Raw genomic sequence first — 22644 nt, forward strand, 5'->3', positions numbered from 1 at the left:
TCTAGTAGTTGTGTTGCCTTGAAATCAAAGTGAAAATAGTCCAGGGAGTAGATGGTTCTACCCAGTGAATGCCCACTGACTTATTTCCCTGGAGAATTAAAGAAGGACACATGCCAAACTTAAGACAAGGTTACATGATAATGAGTAAGTAAGGTTCATTAAAAGACTATTTCTAACATCCTATTCAGTGTAATGCTTTCAAGGAGACTGATTTTTCTCGTACCGATGTCACTTTTGCCCCTCTGGTGAGAGCTGAGTGAGAGATGGTCACTGAGTTCTGAGTTTTTTCTTTGTTATGCCAATCTAGACACCTTCACATCAAAGATTGGTCTAATGCAGCTCCCCTTGTGACTCGGCAAAGTCAAAGCCTGGCTTTAGCGTTCGGTCACCCTGAAAGCATCCCACTGCACTGCACATAGGTAAGATATATTCAATACAACAACATCATATTAACTGATAAACACAATGCATGAATTACGTTTGATGCTGAAAATGTCAACTTTTGAGGTAAAACTCGGAAATAAACGAGGTAGCAGAAATAACTATTGCATTTAACCTCTGAACTAAACGAGGAAATACTATTCTAGTGGAAGATTTATATTAACTGGGCATCGAAATAGGCAAAGTACTAATCTAAGGCCAAAATCTAATGACATTTTAATACATATTTTATATTATAAATAGGTAATCACAATATTTTAAACAGGGATTACTGACTAATTAATACACTAGGTCATTTATTTACGTATAAATATGGAAGATAAGTCTTTCAGATAATAGACAATAAGTATTAATAAAGATAAAGAGAACCCTACTCAAAATACAATTTTAACAAATAAAAATTTTGGGCCCAAAAAATGCTATTGGAATGTTTTAATTTTTGAACAAAATCTTTTGAAGGATACTTACATGAGTATTTTGAAATATCAAATATTACTAGGTACAGTAATAAAAAGTAACTAGGTATATAATAAATATAGAATATTCATGGCAAATCTAAGTAGGTAATATTCTAAAAATTAATATTATCTAAGATTGTGAACTTATGATTTATAAAAATTTAAATAGCTAAGGTATTTCTAACAGTAAATATTAGCACCTTTACATTAAAAATTCAAATATCTGCTAATTCAATACAGCAAACAGGTTTCAAATAATTAGCTTTGCTTCATCTAAAGCTCTAATCCATGGTTTGAAGGCCGCCCAAATTTTCTTTGGAAGTAGTCCTCCCTGTTGAGATTAGGCTTTTCAGTTCTTGTATGCCATACTAAGATTCTAAAATAAAAATAAATAAATCAGCAATAACCAGGTATCTTAAAGGATAGGCAAGGCACCGTACATTTATTAGGTACATCCTCTAATGCTATAAACAAAATTACCCCTTCTGTCAGATTAGAAAACATGTGGAAAATTTTAAAGTTTTACAAATAAGAAAAGATAATCATAAAACTTTGGTAACCATAATTATTTGCAGTCCAATCTATTTTGTGAAACACATTATATACAGCTTTTCGCAGATATTATAATGAAAAATATAAGATTAAATCTAGTTTTGGGAGCCCGAGTGGCCGAAGGCTCGGGCTTAAAAAACTAGCATTAATATTATATTTTCATTTTAGTATTCGTGGAAAATTTTCTGTAAAACGATGTCATACATGATTTTTCAGTATGGCTGATAACCAGTTTCAATCGAATTCAAAGCCATACTGGAAATTATTATTCTTTACCTTCCCATCGAGACAGGTTCAAGATCCTCAACTTCAATAAGGCCACTCAGAAAATCAGACTCCAACCATCCAATTCGTACTTTCAATGGAAATTGAACTTCTAAAATCAGAAAATTACATTGTCACTATAGATACTGATAGCAGTTGCGCCCCTATATAGTCCTCAATAGATTAAATAATATTTTACCATCCCCAATAAAATATGAAAGCATTGGTGAGACCTACATTAAGAAAAACATTTATTTAAGTAGAATCAAATCGGTCAAACCGATTGTGAGATCTTTACAGACAGACAGAGTTCCGGAATATTCAAATAAGGAAGGAGTATTAAGTTACTAACCCAAAATTTAGTTGTAATACGTCATAGAATACATTTATACCTTTATGATCTTTAAAATAATCAAGATTGACAGCAAATCCTGCCATGTCTGTGGCAAACTTTCTGTCTGCACCCCAGCCTACCTCAAACCCAACAACTCGTCCATCTAAATTAAATAATATTTGTAATAGTCAAATATTTACAGATTTTTTACAATTTTATTTGGCAGATTTTTAAAGAAGTATTTGTAATGCATCAGTGTGGTTGAATTCTGCAAAAAAATAATATTTTTCCCAAAGGCCTAAAAATATTTCATTTATCCCCCGTAGTTTCTACCCTAAGGAGGGTGAAAAAAAATTAGTTCCTTTTATTTTATCATTTTTTTTACACCTCCCACATATTTTTCGAGTTTTTTCCCAGAAAGAGAAAATAATACACGGATAAATAATGTTTTTAGAACCCTTTACGTTTTCATTTACCCCCTCCCAAATATTCCCCCTTAGAAACTGATCCCATGCAAAATAATACAACCCGTAAACATTTGTAATGAAGGAAATTAGATCCATATCAAAGTGAAGTAGCAAATACTGAATTACTACGCTTGTTACACAGTGTGTAATGGCAGAAAAAATACAATTTTACTGACCTTTAATTTGAGGTTTCTCCGCTAAAACTCCACCAACTAACCCAACTGGAAGAATTGAAACTTGTTTGGTAGGTCGAATTTCCTCAAATAGATCAACTAGAAGTAAAAAAAAATGGCGGTTAGGATGGCTTTCAACAAATCTAAATTATCGTATTAGGAGGTTTTTACACCAATCCATCCACCATTATCCCTTAAGATTCCTTCATAAAAATGATATTTAACCTGTATATGTATTATCATCATCGGCAAAATAGAACACTCCTTTCGTACCATCTGTATTTTCTCGTAACCAGCTAAAATAAATACAAAATTAAGTACCTACTAAAAAACAATCAATCAAATCTCATATAAAAACATTTAAGGTACCGTGTTTTTTATGAAAATTTTGTCCAATTTATCACTACAAACACCCAGGTATTCAGCGATGTAATTTAGACCCAACCTCGTCGCCAAGAAAACAAGCCGAGACGTTACTAACTTAACATTACTTTAATACCCCGCATGTTAAGGTTATTTAAATTAGTAAGGATTTTTAAGATTAATATCTATACAAAAGTAATATAATGGTCAAAAAAAATAACCTACCTAAGAGCTAAATTACGCTGATAAACACCACGAGGCTTTTTCCACCACGTTTCCTTAGAAAAAAAATCTATCAATGTTTGGTTTAAACTTAATAGCTAACAATAAAGCTCCCAGGTTCCTTAAGATGCAGATAAATAAGTCAGGCAGTTATAATAATGAATTTAAGCCTTCACTTGAAACCTGTTTATTAATATCATTAAAAAATGTTTTAAGTGTAGGATCAATTCATTATTTATAACTGTCCGAAATTACCCTTGACGTGTTCGAAATGTCCTAATTTTTTCCCCGAATAACCATATACTTATTTTCTCATATTTTTATTAAAATATCAAACTTTGAAAATCATATAAACTACATGATTTTCTTGTAATTTATGAAAACATTTTTTATATCTTAAAGAGCCAGAACTCAACGATCACAATTTTAATTAGGTACATATATTATCACTTTAAAATATTTTAAGTACCTTTGATTTTTATATGCATTTAAAGATACAATCCCATTTATCAAGAAATTGAAATGTTAATAAGATAAACTTACTTTAGGTTGAATTTTCATGTGATCAGGTGTGAGAACATTGAGATGGGTTGAGTTCTGATGGAAATCTTGTAATATTGATGTAACTAACTTGGTTTTATTACTAAACACGATCAATTATCATTATTTCAAGATTACTGCTATATATTTTCCGTTTTTGCCTTATTAATGTAAATAGGTTGGAGGTAGGTAATTGGAGTTATAATTGTAAAGCGGCTTCGCTCGGTGAATAAAATAGGAAATTGTTCAAATATTCAACAAGGTTTGACTTTACATTAAATATGCACTTTATTTGTGCAAAACAAAATCCAATGTAGCTCTTGGCAAAAAGGGAATACAGCAATATACTTTATTACTTTGTATCCTGATTAAGCTTTTGTAATGTAACTGAAGAGAAGTGGGTATAAAGTGGACCAAAAAAGAAAGTGGAATGGAATAATTATAAAACTGGTAATCCTGGTAACTTATCTCTGGTGTCCATAGTAATAAATAAATCTTCTTTAGATAAAACACGAAAACTATGTCACTAATCGTCGTAAGATAATAATAATAATTGCCTAGAATCTTCTACAATGATCCAGTGTAAATTTGGAACCTGGCGGAACACATTTAATAATCTCACCAATTCAGCTGAAATAAAAACGGTTAGGTAGAAATAATCATTGTGAGATGTTACTAAAAAAATGCTTATCGAAGTTACTGTTCTGGAAATTCATATTTACCTTTATTGGCCCTTTCTTTTAAAATAATCATTTGCAAACTTAAATATCTGACCCATAAATTTACTTTTATCTTTTAGGTATCTATTTATTTATGAACCATGTGAGTATTTGGGATAAAATGCCATACATTCCGAACAGACCAAACAACAGATGTGATTAATAGCTTTGCTAAAAATATTTTTTTTAGAAAGCAAACGAGCTGTGACGTGATCAGGGTTTTGTCAGAATGTTAAAAAATGTAATTTAAAGAGCATAAGCAATTTTTATATTTTTAATAGTTGTTGGCTTACAACCCCCCCCCCCCCCTCACACACTAAGCCAATAAATTCAGAACACACTTTAGTTTATTAATCCTTAAATATAAAAGTAACAGGATCTGTGTGTACCAAAGGATCTCACTAATCACTAAAACTTCTTACTTTTATAGAAAAACGAAGCTTTTCTATAATTAGGGTTGGTCCGTCCGTACGTCCGTCCGTCCGTCCGAGATAGATAGCTTTTATTCGTTAATTTAGGCATGTTAGAATTGTCCTATCGATTTCAAACTTTGCATGATGATTCCTGTAGTAGTTAGGTACGATTTAGAAAGCGTAGCAACTCTATAATCATTACCAGAATGTCCGTACGTCCATTTTAAACATGTTGATTTTTCAAATTTTTTAACAGTAAATTTTTATGTGATCTAATTATCCGTTTGATCTGATTTTTGGTATATTGATTCCTGGGACAACAAAGAACAATATCTTAAGCGAAGCAACTCTATAATCAAATCAAAAAAATGTAAGTATGTCCATGAACTCAATAAACATTATCCTGTATCAAGAAGTTTTTCAACAAATTTACTTACAATTTTGCTTCGACTCTTATACTTTTATATTCTGATAATTCAGTTTAGACACTATACAGGTGTTAATGTCCGTTTCTCCTACCGTTTCAGTGCTTCGCTTTTATGGATGTTGTCATCCTTGTTTAATCTAAAATGTAAAGTAATAGAAGGGAGGGGGCCTGGTTGGGTGGTTTTCCCTCGAGTGCCCCTACAGGCCTTTAAGGGCGTCATCGCTATCATAATGTAAAAGTAGCTTACCTCTCTGAACCGGGCGAGTATAGGTTGGTGTAATTACAAATATTTGTGGTATATCTGATTGGGGAGTTGTATACTAAACGCATTAATATATATTACTTTGCCTGTTTTCGTAGGGATGGTTTACGTGTCTAAGTTTTAAGATAGATAGGTTTTGACAAAACTATGTCAAAATGAAATCTACTGCTCTTAGATTTGTTAACAATTTCAGACTTATCCCACTTCTGTCACTGTTTAAGGGTCAAGATTTTTCTATTCAAATATAGGATTCTTAATGGTCGAGCTTTTCTATTTTAAAATAGAATTCTTAAGGGTCCAGATTTCCATTTTTAAGTTAGAAGTGTCACATCAATAACCTAATCCATTAATAACTTTATATAAGGTAGTATATATTGTTAAAAATCTCTAAAACTACAATAAACTGATCTTAAAATAGAAGCATTAGGTAGAAAGGAGCTTTAAATACTAATGCCTTCCCTTCCCCCCCATAAAATCAAAATAAAACTATAGCTCTAGAAACTAACTATAACCGTAAAAAAAGATGATTTAATATGTAATATATATCCCTGAACTCTGTTTAATTTTTCTCTGAGTGAATATATTTCTGCATCTCGCATTGTTATCACTTGTTTACTAAATGAAAATAATTTATTAGTTACCTAGTTAACCTAGTTATTGAATTCAATAAAAAAACAATGTACATTATATACTTAATATTTTATGAAAATATCGCGTAGAAAAACACACTATTTATAGTGTTGCTTCGCTAGTACCTAACAGGAATAGTTATTCGATAAGTAGTAAAACAATAATAAGTTAAATGTATTTCATAAAATTATAAAATCGGGGCTAACAAAACTGGTTTTTATCTTATAATTTTTCATTTAAATAATATAATATAATTCGATGCGAAGAACAACAATTATGTACATTTGGGTATTGAAAAAAACCGGACAAATACGTAAAAAGAATTCATTTTTTACTTTTGGGAGCGAAGCTACTCTATAATTTGAAATATCCGTCTGTTTGTATGAATGTCTGAAACGTTTTGGGGAAAACGTGATTTTCTCAGCTCCTATAAAAGATAGAAGGCTGAAACTTTTTGTCAACATTCCCATCAATATGGAGCATGATTAAGTATAAAACATAGTGGTCGGACTGCTTTTAAGCAGCTTTTATTTTTCACAACTGATTTTCTCAACTCCTGTAAAAGATAGAAAGCTGAAACTTCTTAGCTGATTCTTTAAATCATTTTAGTGGTGAGCCAGCTCTTGTCAACATTCCCATCAATATGGAGCATAATTTAATTGAGCATAAAACATCTATAGCATTCGCACTGCTTTCAAGCAGCTTTTTAGCTGCTTTCCTTTTTACAACTTTCCCAGGCATAAACTATTTTTGTAAGGTTTTGTGATATTAAGTTTCTGCATATTCTCTCTCTTTTCTTTGTTATGATTACACATAATCTGCTTTTTAACTCACTTTGACCGTTTCTCTATTTCATAATAGATTTTGCGCTTCGCTACTTATGGATGTTGTTATCCTTTTTAATTTCTTATTCACTTGTACTACATACGGACATACCTCAATGTTAAAGGAGCAATATCATTAAATAAATAAAAATTAGACAATAAACAAGAAAAAAGAAATTACCTTGCTTCAATATCTAGATTAAGTTTATGAACGATGAGACCAAAACAGGTGAGGGCGATAACACCCAGTATCAATGTCACGTGCTTCATTTTCATTTCCCTACAAAACACAAATTGTTATTGTGTTTAAGATAGTTTTTAAAAGCGAAGCTTTTCTATAATTAGGGTCGGTCCGTCCGTCCGTTCGAGATAGTTAGCTTATATTCTTTAATTTAGGCATGTTAGAATTGTCCTATCGATTTCAAACTTTGCATGGTGATTCCTGTAGTAGTTAGGTACGATTTAGAAAGCGTAGCAACTCTATAATCGTTACCAGAATGTCCGTACGTCCATTTTAACGTACGTTGATTTTCCTATTCCTATTACAATAAGGTACAATATTATGAGCGAAGCATCTCTATAATCAAGTATTAAAATGTCAGTATGTCCTTAAACAGAATTCTGTATTTAAGAAGTTTTGCAACAAATTTACGTATAATTTTGTCAAACCTTATATTTTCATATTTTGTATATTCAGTTCTGACACTCAACAAAAGTTAATGTTCGTCTGTTATATCGTTTCAGAGCTTCGCTTTTATGGATGTTGTCATCCTTGTTTGGATAAGAACCTGTTCTCAACCACACTGAAAATCATGTATTTATATAGTATCGTGTATCCACTTTTTTACGAATATAAAAATGTACAATCATAATATTAAAATCATTTTGGTTAGCCCGTGACTTCGAGATTTCGGGGTTAACAAAACTGGTTTTAATCTTATAATTGTACATTTTTATATTGACAGAAAGCTGTCTATAATACGATGCGATAAATAACTATTCCCTTATCGCTTTGAAGCTGATTAATATCCGGTGGATTTGAACCGGTTCTCAGTCATACTGAAAACTTATGTCTAGCATCGATTTATATCCAGTTTACTGTGAAAATAAAAAATTCTATTTTAACTTAGGGTGGGGCGGGGCATTACCGGTAATTTTTTCGGTTTTTAAAAAAAAAAATAGGGTAAATATTAATATTTTTAAATGGGACCAAGACCATTAGAAAGCTTACGGAAAGGACTATCAGGTCCTATTAGGACGTTATCCTAGGACTTTTAGAAGTTTGTCATAATTGGACTCAAAGAAATTACCGATAAATGCCCCACGGTGGGGCATTGTGGGTAACGTCTTTTCAACCTAAAAAAAATCGATGAAAAACGGCCAAACGGCCAGTCAAACATAAATAATCATAATTAGTATAGGTTATAGGGATTATCCACAAAAATTTTCCTAAAGATCGGACTATTCCTTCTATGTCAAAAATCATTTTTTTTAAAAGACGAGAAATTTTGATTTTTTTTCACAGAAATTTTCTTAAAAAATAAATTTTAAATTTTTTTATATAAAAAAATCCTGTTCTATTCACTTTTTGGCCTAATTCTTAAAAAGCCCATATTGAATTTTAGATTTTACCAAAGAAAACCTGAAAGTTGATCATAAAAATCGAATTTGAATTTTTTTTCGACGTTACCGAAAAATACCCCGCGCGAACTTTGGTCATTTTTGAAAAAAATATTAACTCTACATTTAAGCTCTCAACGGATTTGGAAAGAGCGGGCAATTCTTAGTTCAAAAGGTTTTTACCGATCAGTTCTAGGTCTTACCAATTTTTGTGTAGGTCGATCTTTATACACCTAGGTGAAAAAATTTTTGGACAAAAAAAATTTTCGTCCGACTTTGACACCCAAAAAGTACCCTTAAAATTCATCTCACAAAAATTTAATTTTATACTTTTTTGTAGGCAATTTAATAAGGAACAAATTTGGTTTAATGTTTTTTTCTGTCAGTCGATTAAAACATGGAGAAAAATGTCATTTTCTGAAGGTGGGTAAAAAATTACCGGTAATGCCCCTTACCGGTTAATGCCCCGCTTGACCCTATAACATTTTAACATTTGATGTATAACCAAGAAACGACAGTTTTACCTTGATTATAAACAAGCATTGCTTGTTACAAAGTGACTAATTGTCATGAGAATCATATGTTAAAATTAGGGTTTATAATATGATTACATCACTTTACTTTATACTAAAGAAATTCATTTAAGCTTGAGGTTTTTTTTTATTTTTCAATTTAAAGATAATACTATTCTAACTATTTTCACTAATATACCCTTTGATGTATAACCAAGAAATTTGGATAACTCCCCATGAAATCTTAAATCATACCAAGGGGGTTAAAAATACTGTTTTGTTTTCTGAGGTGTCCCTAATTTGTAATATTATTTTTTAAAATCTATATATGTTTTTATTGTTGGTTATATTATATTAAACTAAAAAAGACACTAAAAATTGGAAATGTACAAAAATGTACTCCACCCCTGTTACCCCCCCCCCTCTCTTCAAAAAAACCCCATCCACGAACATATTTATATCTATCTATCTATTCTTCCTTCGCACATAAAGTGGATTTTTACGAGCGAAGCTTTTACAATAATAGGATCGGTTCGTCTGTACATAGTATATATATAGTCATGCGTAATTTAGTAAGCGCAGCATCTCAATTAGAAGTTTTAAAAAGTATGGACGCATATTTTAGGGCAATAATGATTGTTTATGTTATTTTGAGTTTGGGGACTTCCGGGAAGATTAGGCACTAACATACAAAAGAAAGCATTTTCATTATAAAGTCTATACATGATTTCAAATATCAAGTTTTAATCGCGTATGCAATGGTTTGACATGCATTTTTTTCTAATTTCCAATTGTAACTTTCTAAATTAAATTTGTTTCCTCTGAATATTTCAGCTTTGTTTTTATGCATAACGTAATCCTTGTTGTTTCTGTAAACAAGGATGGCAACAAACATAGAAGCAAGGCTCTGAAACTGTAGGACAAACGAACATTAACACTTTTAGAGTGTCAGAACTGAATAGGAATAAGAATATAAAGGTATGAAGGTCGAAACAAAATTGTAAGTAAATTTGTTGTAAAACTGCTTAAATACAGAATAATGATTTTAGACTTACTTACATATTTAGGACTTGATTATAGAGATGCTTCGCTTATAACATTGTACCTAGTTGTCCTAGGAATCAATATACAAAAAATAGGATAATTATATAACTTAAAAATTTGTTGTTAAAAAGCTAAAAAATCAACACATGTTTAAAATGGACATACGAACATTCTGAAACGATTATAGAGTTGCAACGCTTTCTAAATCGTACCTAACTATTACAGGAATCACCAAGCAAAGTTTGAAATCGATAGGTCAATTCTAACATGCCTAAATTAACGAAAAGAGCTAACCGATGAATGACAGACCGACCCTAATAGTACAAAATCTACCAAACACGCTTTTCGTATTTTTCCTTCCCCTAGGCCTTTTTACGTCATTCCCCCTACTCACCCGTAGTAATCTCATCTTAGGGTACCTTGGGTACTACGCAAAAGCGTACTGTCCCTTTTTTCGTTCTCCTTAATTTGGGTTTACTGTTACAGACACTCAACTACGCTCCTCACGCTTTTAACGTTTTTTGAATAAAGTAAATAATTATAATAAATTTTGGAGGAGGGAGGGGCTTTCACCAAAAAAAGGGTTTGCAACCCCCACCAAACTCCCCCTACCCCCTTCAATATACAACGTTTATCCCAGCTCATATGTAACACTTCAAAGAAAGTTTTGAAATTATCTGCTGAGTTCATTCAGACTGACATACATTTAAAATTTATATTATTGTTTTTGCTATTAATACATTTTGGTTACATTGCGGGTTCTTATGTTAGATTAGCCCGACCCTGTGGGGCCTAGGGGTGACCTAATACGTCTGACCATGCCCTTGTAAATGAAGCAACATTGCAAACCCCAAGAATAAAAGGATATGTTTAGCAATGCTTTCTAAAAAATAGAGCCAAACGTATTAAAATGATTTGAATAGCGTAGTTTCTGTATAATTAGGTTCTGCTCGTTCGTCTGTCAGTACTTCATTTTATTTTGAAAGTTTTCTTTTGTGATTTTATGTCTGCATGCGACATAAGATCTTTCAAACGGCCGAATAATGCATAAATTGAAAACTTAAACGTGAATAATAATATAAAACTCAGGCCAAAACTACAAAATTTAAAAACCAATGATAAATTCAATCAAAATTTTGGGGCCTACTGACCAAATTATTTTGCTTCTCAGCCTTTTCCCTTTCTTTTATGTTCCACTGTTACCCCCACCCAATTTTTGTAAATACAGGTTTGGTCCGTATTTATAAGCTTTTTTCACCCTCCCCCTCCCCCCTATTTTTATCGGCACGTATGCATTCCGTTCTTTTATGATTGCCCAACCCCACGGGATAAAACCTTTCCAAAATTAGGAAGATGCATAGTACATAACAATGGATAGTTTATGGAATTTTTAAATTAATTTTTTGAGTAGGTACATTAAAACTCTACAAACCTAACCTTTTAGGGAATATAACGCGTTTTTTTCTAAGGTAACCTCAACCAATCTTACTTTAATATAAATATTGAAAATATTTAAAATTTTTCATGTTTTATCCTTCTACTAAAGTAACAGGATGTTTGTGTCTGTGTGTTTGTTTGTACTGAAGGTTCTCGCTAACCGCTGAACCGATCGGGTTCTCCTTAACAGGGTAGCTTCTCATAGGTCCCGAGAAGGTTTGTAACTATTTTGAGGTAGGGTACTACCACCCTCCCAAGAGAAATCGCCCCTAGAAAAAAATCCCCCCCCCCCAAAATTTTTTTTTTTTAACTTTTTCTTTTAAAATCTAAAATAATAACTTGGGTTATCAAATTCGACTTTCCTTCCTCAAATGCCCCTAGAGGCCTCTATTGGCGTAACCGCTTGTATTTTAAAAGCAGTAAACCGAAAGGGTTTAAGGTTATAATAAAAGTCTTGGGATAGTCCCCCCCACATCTCTTCAACTAATATAGAGTCCCTAGATGCTAAAGGTGAAGCTTCTAGTCAAACAAAAAAAGTATAATTTTCTTTAAAAAATCCACTGTGTTTTATAAATGAATTGCCCTAGGCATTTTCGTTTTGTGAATGAGCGCGTGTATTTTTTCAACTGTATTCAGTCATCTTAAGGGGTAGGAGAATCTACGATTGAAGTGCAAAGAATGAACACTACTAGCATGGAAACAACTCAAAATTCTGTTAAAATACCCAAAGGTTTTGGGCCAACAAATAATATAAATTAATTATAAAACTTTTGGTACAAGTGTAATTTATACTCCAATGTATCTTTCCTCCCTGACCTAATCCGATATAGCTTGACAACAACCACTAGTTATTTGTTTAATTGATACATAAGAAAAAATGTGCCAAAATTATTAAATAATCATTTTATTCTTTAAACAAATGTCGACACTTTTGTAAGGTTGCTATCTTTATGGTTTGAAACTAAAGTTAAACAATTTTGAAAGTTAATTGTGTTATTTGGAAGAATATTTTCAGAGGTTTTTTATGTGGATTACCTAAGATCTTTATTCTACTCCAGAAAATATTTATAAGAGTAACGGTTTATTTTTTCTTCAAAACTTGATTTTGATAAACACCTTTTTCTATATCTCCCCCGCGTATTGATGGTCTAGCTTTCCAGAAAAGAACAGTTGGGCCTGTTTCAGTATACACTAATTAGCGGCTACGCGCCTTTGAGGCCTCGGGGGGGGGGGGGGGGGGGGGTAGAACACCCTCCCCCAACTATTTTTAATTTTATTTTTTAAAAAAGGGGGGGGGGCGGATGTGCCACTTTTTTAAACCAAAAGTAAAACGCGCTTGATCTCAGCCCATAAAAGAGTTACAGCTCTAAAATCCGGCACAGCAATTGCTTTTGTGGAGAACAATATGGAACTGTGAAGAAACGGCGGCGGAACCGCTCCCACCAAATTATTTTTTTGCTTTTTTTTCACCAAATTAGACAGTTCTCCTGAAAAATTTTAGTTGAAAAAAAGAGAAGTTTTTGTAAAACCCAATCTTTCGCCTACCTTCAAAAAAAAATTGAAAAAATATTTTTTTTGGTCCGACTTAATAATACCTAAGTACTAAGAGATATAAGTTTTCCGGAATTGTAATGTAGGGAGTAGATTTGAAATCTGCATCAAATTTTAAGGATTTTTTATAAAATTAATTTTTTGTACAATTCTTTATCTAAAAGCGGAAATACAAATTAAGTTAATTAATTTTGGCATCTGTGATTGGTGGATTTAAAAAATCTGCGCTCTGATTGGATGTCGTACATCATTCAACCAATTAGAGCGCAGGTAGTTTAAAATCCACCTATCCTATTGGTCAAAATTAATTAACTTAAAATGTATTTCCGCTTTTAGATAAAGAATTTTACAAAAAACGAATTTTATAAAAAATCCTTAAAATTTGATGCAGATTTCAAATCTACTCCCTACATTAAAATTCCGGAAAACTTATATCTCTTACTAAGTACCCTAAAAATTCATCTCAAAAAAATTTCATTTTATACTTTTTGTAGGCAATTTAATAACAAACAACTTGTTTTATGATTTGAATGTCATTTAATGAAAGTGTATTGAAAATTACCGACTTCGCCTCGACAAAAAGTTTGCCCCGCTTTACCCTATTATGGCGAGAAAAGGCAAAAAAAAATTTAGCGGGGAATGGCGGTTTTCGGCGAAAGCGGCGGTTCCACCGCCGTTTCTTCACAGTTCCATATTGTTCTCCACATAAACAACTGCTGTGCCGAATTTTAAAGCTGTAACTCTTTTATGGGCTAAGTTCATGCGCGTTTTACTTTTGGTTACAACAAGTGTCCCAGCCCCCCCCCCCCTTTATATTTTTGTGCTACTTTTTTTTTTGGGGGGGGGGGGGGGTTCTAGGTGCGATTTCTCTTGGAAGGGTGGTGATAAAAAAAAATCTAAACTTTTCAAGGACCTATGAGAAGCTACCCTGTAAAGAAGAACCACATCGGTTTTGCGGATATCGAAATACTACGGTATAGTAGGTACATAAATTTTTTTTTTCTCACCTAGGTTGCGTGAATATTTTATTTTTCTTCTCAAAATATATATCTACCTACCGGATATTGAAATTGTTTTGCTTTATTTATTTGTAAATTAGTTATATATCACAGTATACTTAATCAGACAAATCAGGAAGGGCTTTCATAGAAATCTTTGACAGATTAATATTACCGAATAGTTAACATGGCAAATAACTATTAGTTGAATCCAAAACAAATCTATTAAACTAAAATAAATGTATTGTTTGTTTTTACCAACTGTTTTTTCTTTGTTAATAACAAGTGTTGCTTTTCAGTATGAGTTAATTTCATAAGAAATGAGTAGTCAAGGTAAGGGAGTGAGGAGAAATGTGGCTAATTACACTAGTCTCTTAAGTTTTATAAGTTATTTAAGCCAGCTACAAGTTTCACTTTTAAGAGTACATGATAATCTAATGTAAGATCAAAGTAATAATAAATTGATTCCTAAAATATTAACATTTATGAAATGAAATGATTTGATTCACTGCATACTTACTAATTTTATAATTCAACAAGGATGACAACATCCATAAAAGCGAAGCTCTGAAACGGTATGACAGACTAACATTACCTCTTATAGAGTGTCAGAACTGAATATACAAAATATGAATATATAAGTTTTGACAAAATTATACGGAAATTTGTTGCAAAACTTCTTAAATAAAGAATTATGTTTAAGTATATACTGACATTTTTAGGACTTGATTTTAGAGATGCTTTGCTCAAAATATTGTATCTTATTGTAATAGGAATCAGTCATCTAAAAATCAGATCAATTGGATGATTTTATCACATAAAAAATTGTTGTTAAAAAAGTAAAAAAAATCAACATGTTTAAAATGGAGGTACTGACATTCTTGTAACGATTTTGAAGTTGCTACGCTTTCTAAATCGTACCCAACTACTACAGGAATCATCATGCAAAATTTTAAATCGATAAGATAATTATAACATGCCTAAATTAACGAAAAAAGCTATCCGTTGCGGACGGACTGACGTCCGACCCTAATTATAGAAAAGCTTCGTTAACTTTAGGGTTGGCAATCCGGAATCCGAATCCGGAATCCACCCAATTTTTGGGCGAAGTTTGGAATCTGAATCCGGAATCCGTTTTTTAATAGCGGATTCCAGATTCTTAATTGGTAGGCTAAAATTAGCGTCTTGAGTTTTTTCTTTCAACTTCCCCTTTTTGAGGGCAAAGATTATCATCATTATATATAATAACTTTTAAAATCTGGTTCAATTCTCGGAAGTGAATTATGGGGAAAAAAACCATTAATTTTTCGGACATATGTCACCGGTGTCCTGGATAGGAAACAGGTTTTTTTGACATACGTCTCACAAGACCTATGTAGTCATGACCGGGAAACAATGACGGTTCAGTACATGACTTTCGTTAAATCACAGCTGATCTTTTTGTGGTTTTTTTTGAAAATTACTTTTATACCTAAATTTTCATAGTTTTTCCTTCAAAAATCACAATTTTCTCACATTTGCAGCTTAGTTAACTTAAATTTACACAAGAAAAGTATAATAAATACAGCTGAACTAAAAAACTGCGTTATCATTAATAACAAAATCTTTAAGAATCTTGAATAATCTAAGAGACCAAAATGTAGGATTAGCAAAGCAAAAATAAAGAGCAGTTTGTCTATCAAGTGGTGTTAAATTTGGAATCATAGACCCACCTGACTTTCAATCAGCAGAGTAGGCAGAAACCATGGTGAATTTCTGAGTAATAGAGAATGAGAGGATATGAGCTCTTAGCTGAAGTAACTAAGGCAAGGGAATCTTAAAGACCATGTAGCTTGATGCATGGCAGTCTTGGCTTTCATTCATGGAAAGATCTCTCATGACAGTTGTTGGTTCATAGGAAACCAAAGGAAGTAAAAAGTAAGAATACTTGAAAGTTTATTCTGAATCTTGAGGTTATCCCTTTATATGGCAAAAGTCAAGCCATAAGTTCAATAGCAAACAAGTGCCATAAAGAAAGAGTCAAAAGTGTGTGAAATTGTTGATTAACAAACAAGGTCAGAATTCTAAACTGACTTCCATCAAGATTTATAGGCTGGGTGAAACATGTCAGCCGGCTAGAATAGAGGTCTGGCTATACCAAGGTGGAGAGAGGTACCCTGTTTAGTGGAAAGTATTATGAGGCATACTTGTTAAAGTTGAAGGACAGGGACGGTAACTTTAACGTCTTTAAACAAGAAGTTTAACATGTGGATTGATAGGAGATAATGTTTTAGTGAAAGAAATTTGAGGGCATTAACTTTATGTTGTGGAGTCAAAGGCAAAGTCAGATAGATTGAATCATGTTAAAGCCAGGTGAAAGCCTATGGAGGCTAGAAGCAGTTCTGACGTGCAAATTTATTGTTGAACATTAATTCAAAATAAGGGGGGGGGGAAGTTTTGACACATTTGCGTAAACAGGGAGCATAGGCTTTATCTTTGGACTGAGAGGATAGGTTATTAGGGATAAAATCATTCTTATATGATGAATTTTCCCAAGTTTTAAGATTTTTTGGATAGGCCTCCAGGTTCCGGAGCTCCAGGCCTCCAGGTCCTCTCTGTACAGGTAGGTAAAAATGAAAAAAAAAATTTTTTTTTGAAGAGTTAGAAGTCAACTTATGAAACAAAATTTGCATTTTTTTCTTTAAATATGTGAATAACATTCAAAAATAGGCATATTTTGTTTCATAGGTTGACTTCTAACTCTTAAAAAAAAATTTATTTTTTTAATTTTTACCTGTACAGAGAGGACCTGGAGGCCTGGAGCTCCGGAACCTGGAGGCCTATCCAAAAAATCTTAAAACTTGGGAAAATTCATCATATAAGAATGATTTTATCCCTAATAACCTATTCTCTCAGTCCAAAGATAAAGCCTATGCTCCCTGTTTACGCAAATGTGTCAAATCTTCCCCCCCCCCCCTTAATTCTTACTCAATTTCTAGACTACAAATCTTATTCCATTGATTCTGAAAGATCTTGTTATAGGTGATAGCACAATCTTCAGTACAGCTGTTACTTATTATACTTTTCTTGCGTAAATTTAGGCTAACTAAGCAGCAAATGTGAGAAAATTGAGATTTTTTGGGGAAAAACTATGAAATTTTGGATAAAAAAGTAATTTTCAAAAAAATCCACAAAAATGATCAGCTGTGATTTAACGAAAGTCATGTACTGAACCGTCATTGTCTCCCGGTCGTGACTACATAGGTCTTGTGAGACGTATGTCAAAAAAAACCTGTTTTCTATCCAGGACACCGGTGATGTAGCACTTAATTTTTTTAATTTAAAAGTCTTTTAAAATATTGCTAGAATCCGGAATCCGAATCCGCCAAAAATAAGAATCCGGAATCCGCAAGGAATCCGTCACTTTTTTGACGGATTCTTTTAAGAATCCGGAATCCGAATCCGGCCCAAAAATTCGACGGATTGCCATCACTAGTTAATTTACATTGTTGTAATCGATGTCGAACCAAATATCCATGTACTACTCTAATAAAGTGCAGCTGGCTAAAAGAACAATACCACTCATCAATCCCCTCCCCTCCTACTGAAAGAACGAACTGGCCAATAAATCAACTGAGGTACATATTGGAAACTTATATTGATGACAAATTTTCCCGTCAATATATCAACGTTTACTATATCCATTACGCTAATTTACATTGTTATCTTATCACAAAATAACGTAAAACTTTACACGTATTCACTATTAAAAAGAAATGAAATGACTACCTCTCACATTTTTCTTTTATTTGGAAGAGATAAGCATAATTGGCGTACGTTTGTCGGGGATAAGACAATGTATTAATTCATGATTTGTTTTGTGGGGGGGGGGGGGGTGTATGTAAACATTCTTAAAAATACTTGTCAGCTATCACTGTTTAATTTTTTGTTATATAAATGATCCTTATACGTCTAATCTAATGAAATACAAGCATGATCTGAGATGACTACCTAGGTAAATCATTCATTATATGATAAAATGGCTCTGGAAATACCTCTGGCTTTAACTTTAGAAACGGGTTTAAAAAATTTAAACTACACAATTTACAATGCACATGCAGTGAGAAAACAAAAAAAAACAGGGAGGGAGGGGACAATGTCAATTAAATTCAATTAAAACTCTTCATTCCTCCAAAAAAAATATAATAAGTAGCTATCAAAAACAGAATTTCACACACAAAATGTTAGATGGAAGATTAAATTAATCTCCATTGTCTTATCCCTCATCTCTGGAAAAAAATGGTTGAAAAAACAAATAAAATGTCCCTTGCTAAAAGTTTGATGCTCAACACAAAACTGAGGCCTTACTGCATATCATCCTTCTTAGTAGCGTGAATAATCTATAACTCACTTTGTCCGTCGGTCTGTATCTCCATCCATCTATAGAGGAATGGGATTTATTTGACTAGTACAAGAGTTACTGTACAATAACTTAACAACCATTTATCTCATAACTTACTATGTCTGCCCGTCTGTTTTAGTTCATAAATAGAGCAACATGTTAATAATGCAGGAATTTTAAGGTATAAGACAATGAGCGATAACTTTATTTACATCCCCACCAATGAAAATAAACAATATTACCCTTCTAGTCTGTATATCAAAATTCTTGGTTGAAAGGTTTGAACACTAATGGTTTATAACCAAACAATCAAAATTCAATAAAAGTAGGTAAAAATAGGTAAAGTTAGTAAACCTTTTAGAGTGTAATTTAAATTCAATTGACCTCTCCTTCCCTTTTCAAATGGGCCACACACCTCGGCTGCTTTGTAAAATATAGGTTTTTTAATTTATAAGGATTCGCTAATCATGGACCTTTTTCTCATGTTTTACTTCTTGTTATTCAAACAAAGAAAATGTGCAAAATCACTTGTCGTATTAAGCGTATTTGATTATATTTACTTTGTAAAGAAAAAATAATGAACACTATCGTGCTTGCACTCTTCATAACTTACTAGTAGCTTCGCCCCTATATGCCTATAGGTGGACATTTCTAATATAGGTTTTAAAAAAATTGTTTATCTATTTAGTTTTCTTTTTTAAGGAAGCATAAAATAAGTCCCGTTGTGCTTTAATGCTATTTCAATTTGATTTTAAGTCTTTGGCAGGTTAAAGGCTATTTTTCTTCTTTCCCTATTATTCACTTATAGAGCTATTAGATGCTAGGGGCACAGAGGCAAAATAATTTTTTAAAGAAATATTGTTTTGTTAACTTACTTTAATAATTTAACTGGCGATCTCCGATCACATATCATTCTATCATTGTCATCTTTTTATTAGCATTTCTGAAAAAATATAAAAAATAAATTTGAATACCCACGATCCCTACCATTTAAATAATATGACTAGGCTGTAGTACAGTATTCGTCTTTATACTTTTCTTTTCTTTCCTCCTTTGGCATCCTTCCATATTTGGGTTTACTTTCAGTTTCATCAGTGCCATTTTCAGTGATAGATTCACTTTCTTTAATCTTATCCTTTTTCTTTTTCTTTTTGGATTTACTTACAGTGTCATCACTACCATTTTCAGTGATAGATTCACTTGCTGTAACATTATTTTTATCTCTTTTTATTTTCCTTTCTGGATTCTTTAGTTTAAGCTCCTTTAAGTGAATTCAATATTATAGACATGTATAAGACAATGGATGAAATATCAACCCTAGTGTAGAATAAATTTAATGGTTGAAAAGTTTGGACATTAATTTTTATAAGACTAATCAAATAGGAACCTAGTTTTTAATCCCTCAAATAAGAGAAGTGTTTACAAATTTTGGATTCAGTATAATTTACTGTCCAATATTTCCAGCATCTCAAATAAAAAAGGCAACGATTAAACTTGTGGACGAAGGTGCCAAAAAATTCCTATAAATAAAGCATTGTACTCTAGTTGTTGCGCAATTTTTAGACAACTTTAGTGTTTTCTTAAAAGGATTTTATCTAATAATATTGATTTCATTCCTCATCGCTACAGCGTTCAAGAACCGACACAAAAAATCCGTTACAGAGATCTTGTTGGGGATCTGTTCTCACACAGTTAGAGTAGTCCTCTCCTATACCTCGGCCTTCCCAACTAAAATAAAAAATTATAATACAACACAGGACAAATCTACAATCAAACTAATTTTTATTATTTTCCTGTTTTTTAAGCTTTTCTATAATTAGGGTTGGTCCGTCCGTAACGGATAGCTTTTTTCGTTAATTTTGGCATGTTAGAATTGTCCTATCGATTTCAAATTTTGCATGGTGATTCCTTTAGTAGTTAGGTACGATTTAGAAAGCGTAGCAACTCTATAATCATCACCAAAATGTCCGTACGTCCATTTTAAACATGTTGATTTTTTTACTTTTTTAACAACAAAAAGGGAAGTCATTTTCTAGTAAATCCCGTAAAGGTGTGTGTTATAAGGCCTAAAAATAGTAGTAGAACGATAAGGTGCTCTATATATTTGTATTCCCTATTGAATTGAACAATAGGGAAATTTTTTTTTTTTTTTTGATAACCATACCTGGAATATCTTTAAAAAATAAGAAATTTCTAGCAAACGCTTTGTTTGGCTCAAACTGACTAAAATTAAAAAAAAATATAATTATAATAATAATGTTTTCTTTAGGTACAAGGTAAAGGTTAAGAACAATCTATACCATTAAACAAAGGAAGAAGCCATTCTTTACAGGTTGATTTATCCAAGGTGACAAAAATTAGTTTTATGTTTGTGGAATTTCATGTTTGTTTGCTTTGAAGTAGAAGGTTTCAATGTGCATTGTTTCATTTCAATTTCACTACAGCGAACAACTACATTTTAGAACATTTTTTTCTGTAAATTAAACGTTCATTATCAAAAAACTAACTTGTTTTTCAACTATATTTTGGTCAATCTTCATAATAAAAAAAAATATTCTGGCTTTAAAATAGGATTTGAAACTAAAAATGACATACTACACAACAAGCAAAGAAAGAATATGACATGCAACCTCCACTTTGAATCTCTTACCTTCTTATATAGATTGTATATCTGAATGTTTTCAAAATTGTCTGTATGTAACTTGTTGTGTTGGTTTGTTTCACTAAGTCATTGTATTAATGATTTGTTAAAGTTTCATTTAAATGTTCACTGCTCGTACAACCTGTAAAGAATGGCTTCTTCCTTTATTTAATGGTATAGATTGTTCTTAACCTTTACCTTGTACCTATAGAAAACATTATTATTATAATTATATATTTTTTTAATTTTGTCAGTTTGAGCCAAACAAAGCGTTTGATAGAAATTTCTTATGATAGATATTCCAGGTACGGTTATCAAAAAAAAAAAAAATTTCCCTATTGTTCTATTCAATAGGGAATACCACTATATAGAGCACCTTATCGTTCTACTACTATTTTTAGGCCTTATAACACACACCTTTACGGGATTTACTAGAAAATGACTTCCCTCTTTTTATGTGATCTAATCATCCGATTGATCTGATTTTTGGTATATTAATTTCTGGGACAACAAAGTATAGTTTAATAAGCGAAGCAACTCTATAATCAAGTCCTAAAAATGTAAGTATGTCCATAAACATTATCCTGAATCAAGCAGTTTTTCAACAAATTTACTTACAATTTTGCTTTGACTCTTATACATTTATATTATGATTATTCAGTTATGACACTATACATGTGTTAATGTCCGTTTGTCCTACCGTTTCAGTGCTTTACTTTTATGGATGTTGTCATCTTTGTTTATTTGTACATTTTATTATATTTCTAAATTTATTGGTTTTGATACATGATAAATGATACTGAGACAAATATGAAATTAAATAAAATTGACCTGTCTAGAGCTCTGGTTAGTTTCCAATGATAATTATTCGCCAAAACATCTTCTATAACACCTTCATCTTCTTCTCTATAAAAAAACAAGGACAATTACGTACAGTTGAAACAAAGTTAACAATAAAATATTGAAGTGCCTCCATTAGTTTTATACCCTCTTATAAACTTGTGTGTATGGGACTATCAGTTTGTAACTCATCTGTTATGAACGTATTGCCTTTATATCATCACTTTACTTTTTCTTATTACACTTTCACACTACAAGAGCATTACGGACAGACCTATATAAAAAAATAACTAGCGAAGCATGTGAAAATGTATCTTAATAAGGGTTGGCAATCCGTATCCGAATTCGGGATCCGGAATCCGCCCAATTTTTGGCCAATTTTGGAATCCGAATCCAGAATCCGTTTTTTAATAGCGGATTAGGATTCTTAATTGGTAGGCTAAAGTTAGCGTCTTGAGTTTTTTCTTTCAACTCCCCCTTTTTGAAGGCAAAGATTATCATCATTATATATAGGTAATATCTTTTAAAATC

At 32.0% G+C, this 22644-nt stretch overlaps 2 protein-coding genes across 3 annotated transcripts in view; both read right to left on the minus strand.

The window, feature by feature from the left end:
* On the minus strand, positions 1-19597 carry GlcAT-I (Glucuronyltransferase I). 2 transcript variants are annotated; one of them, XR_013882427.1, is made up of 13 exons: positions 19508-19597; positions 7271-7369; positions 6184-6250; positions 5621-5693; positions 4372-4444; positions 3818-3917; positions 3278-3330; positions 2915-2985; positions 2693-2788; positions 2108-2212; positions 1728-1827; positions 910-1275; positions 1-766 (listed from the first exon to the last, which is right to left on the minus strand). XR_013882427.1 is itself a non-coding variant. In XM_080171999.1 (12 exons), the coding sequence occupies exons 1-12, from the start codon at positions 19543-19545 to the stop codon at positions 1173-1175; spliced, it is 978 nt and encodes a 325-aa protein (XP_080028125.1). In that variant the 5' UTR covers positions 19546-19597; the 3' UTR covers positions 1-1172. The 2 variants fall into 2 exon arrangements, 1 of the variants encoding a protein (XP_080028125.1); XM_080171999.1 differs by having other exon boundaries at positions 1-1275.
* The window catches only part of Nsun5 (Nop2/Sun-like domain containing protein 5), a 10581-nt gene continuing 7509 nt past the window's right edge, over positions 19573-22644 (minus strand). The window contains exons 17-19 of the mRNA XM_080171998.1: positions 22105-22179; positions 20247-20360; positions 19573-19891 (exon numbers count right to left, since the gene is read on the minus strand). Of these exons, the coding sequence (XP_080028124.1) occupies positions 19636-19891; positions 20247-20360; positions 22105-22179 (445 nt within the window). The 3' untranslated portion in view covers positions 19573-19635. The remainder of the gene's footprint in view (positions 19892-20246; positions 20361-22104; positions 22180-22644) is intronic.

Source organism: Acartia tonsa, chromosome 9 (assembly GCF_053477335.1).
Source record: "Acartia tonsa isolate MP-2025a chromosome 9, ASM5347733v1, whole genome shotgun sequence".
Lineage (NCBI taxonomy): Eukaryota > Metazoa > Arthropoda > Copepoda > Calanoida > Acartiidae > Acartia > Acartia tonsa.

Excerpts from the sequence above, each read along its gene's own strand:
- GlcAT-I (XM_080171999.1), bottom strand. The coding sequence starts at position 19,545 with ATGATATGTGATCGGAGATCGCCAGTTAAATTATTAAA. Across the intron at positions 2,213-2,692 it reads GGAGAAACCTCAAATTAAAG|ATGGACGAGTTGTTGGGTTT; the intron begins GTCAGTAAAATT and ends TATTTAATTTAG. Across the intron at positions 1,276-1,727 it reads GAACCTGTCTCGATGGGAAG|AATCTTAGTATGGCATACAA; the intron begins GTAAAGAATAAT and ends TTTTTATTTTAG.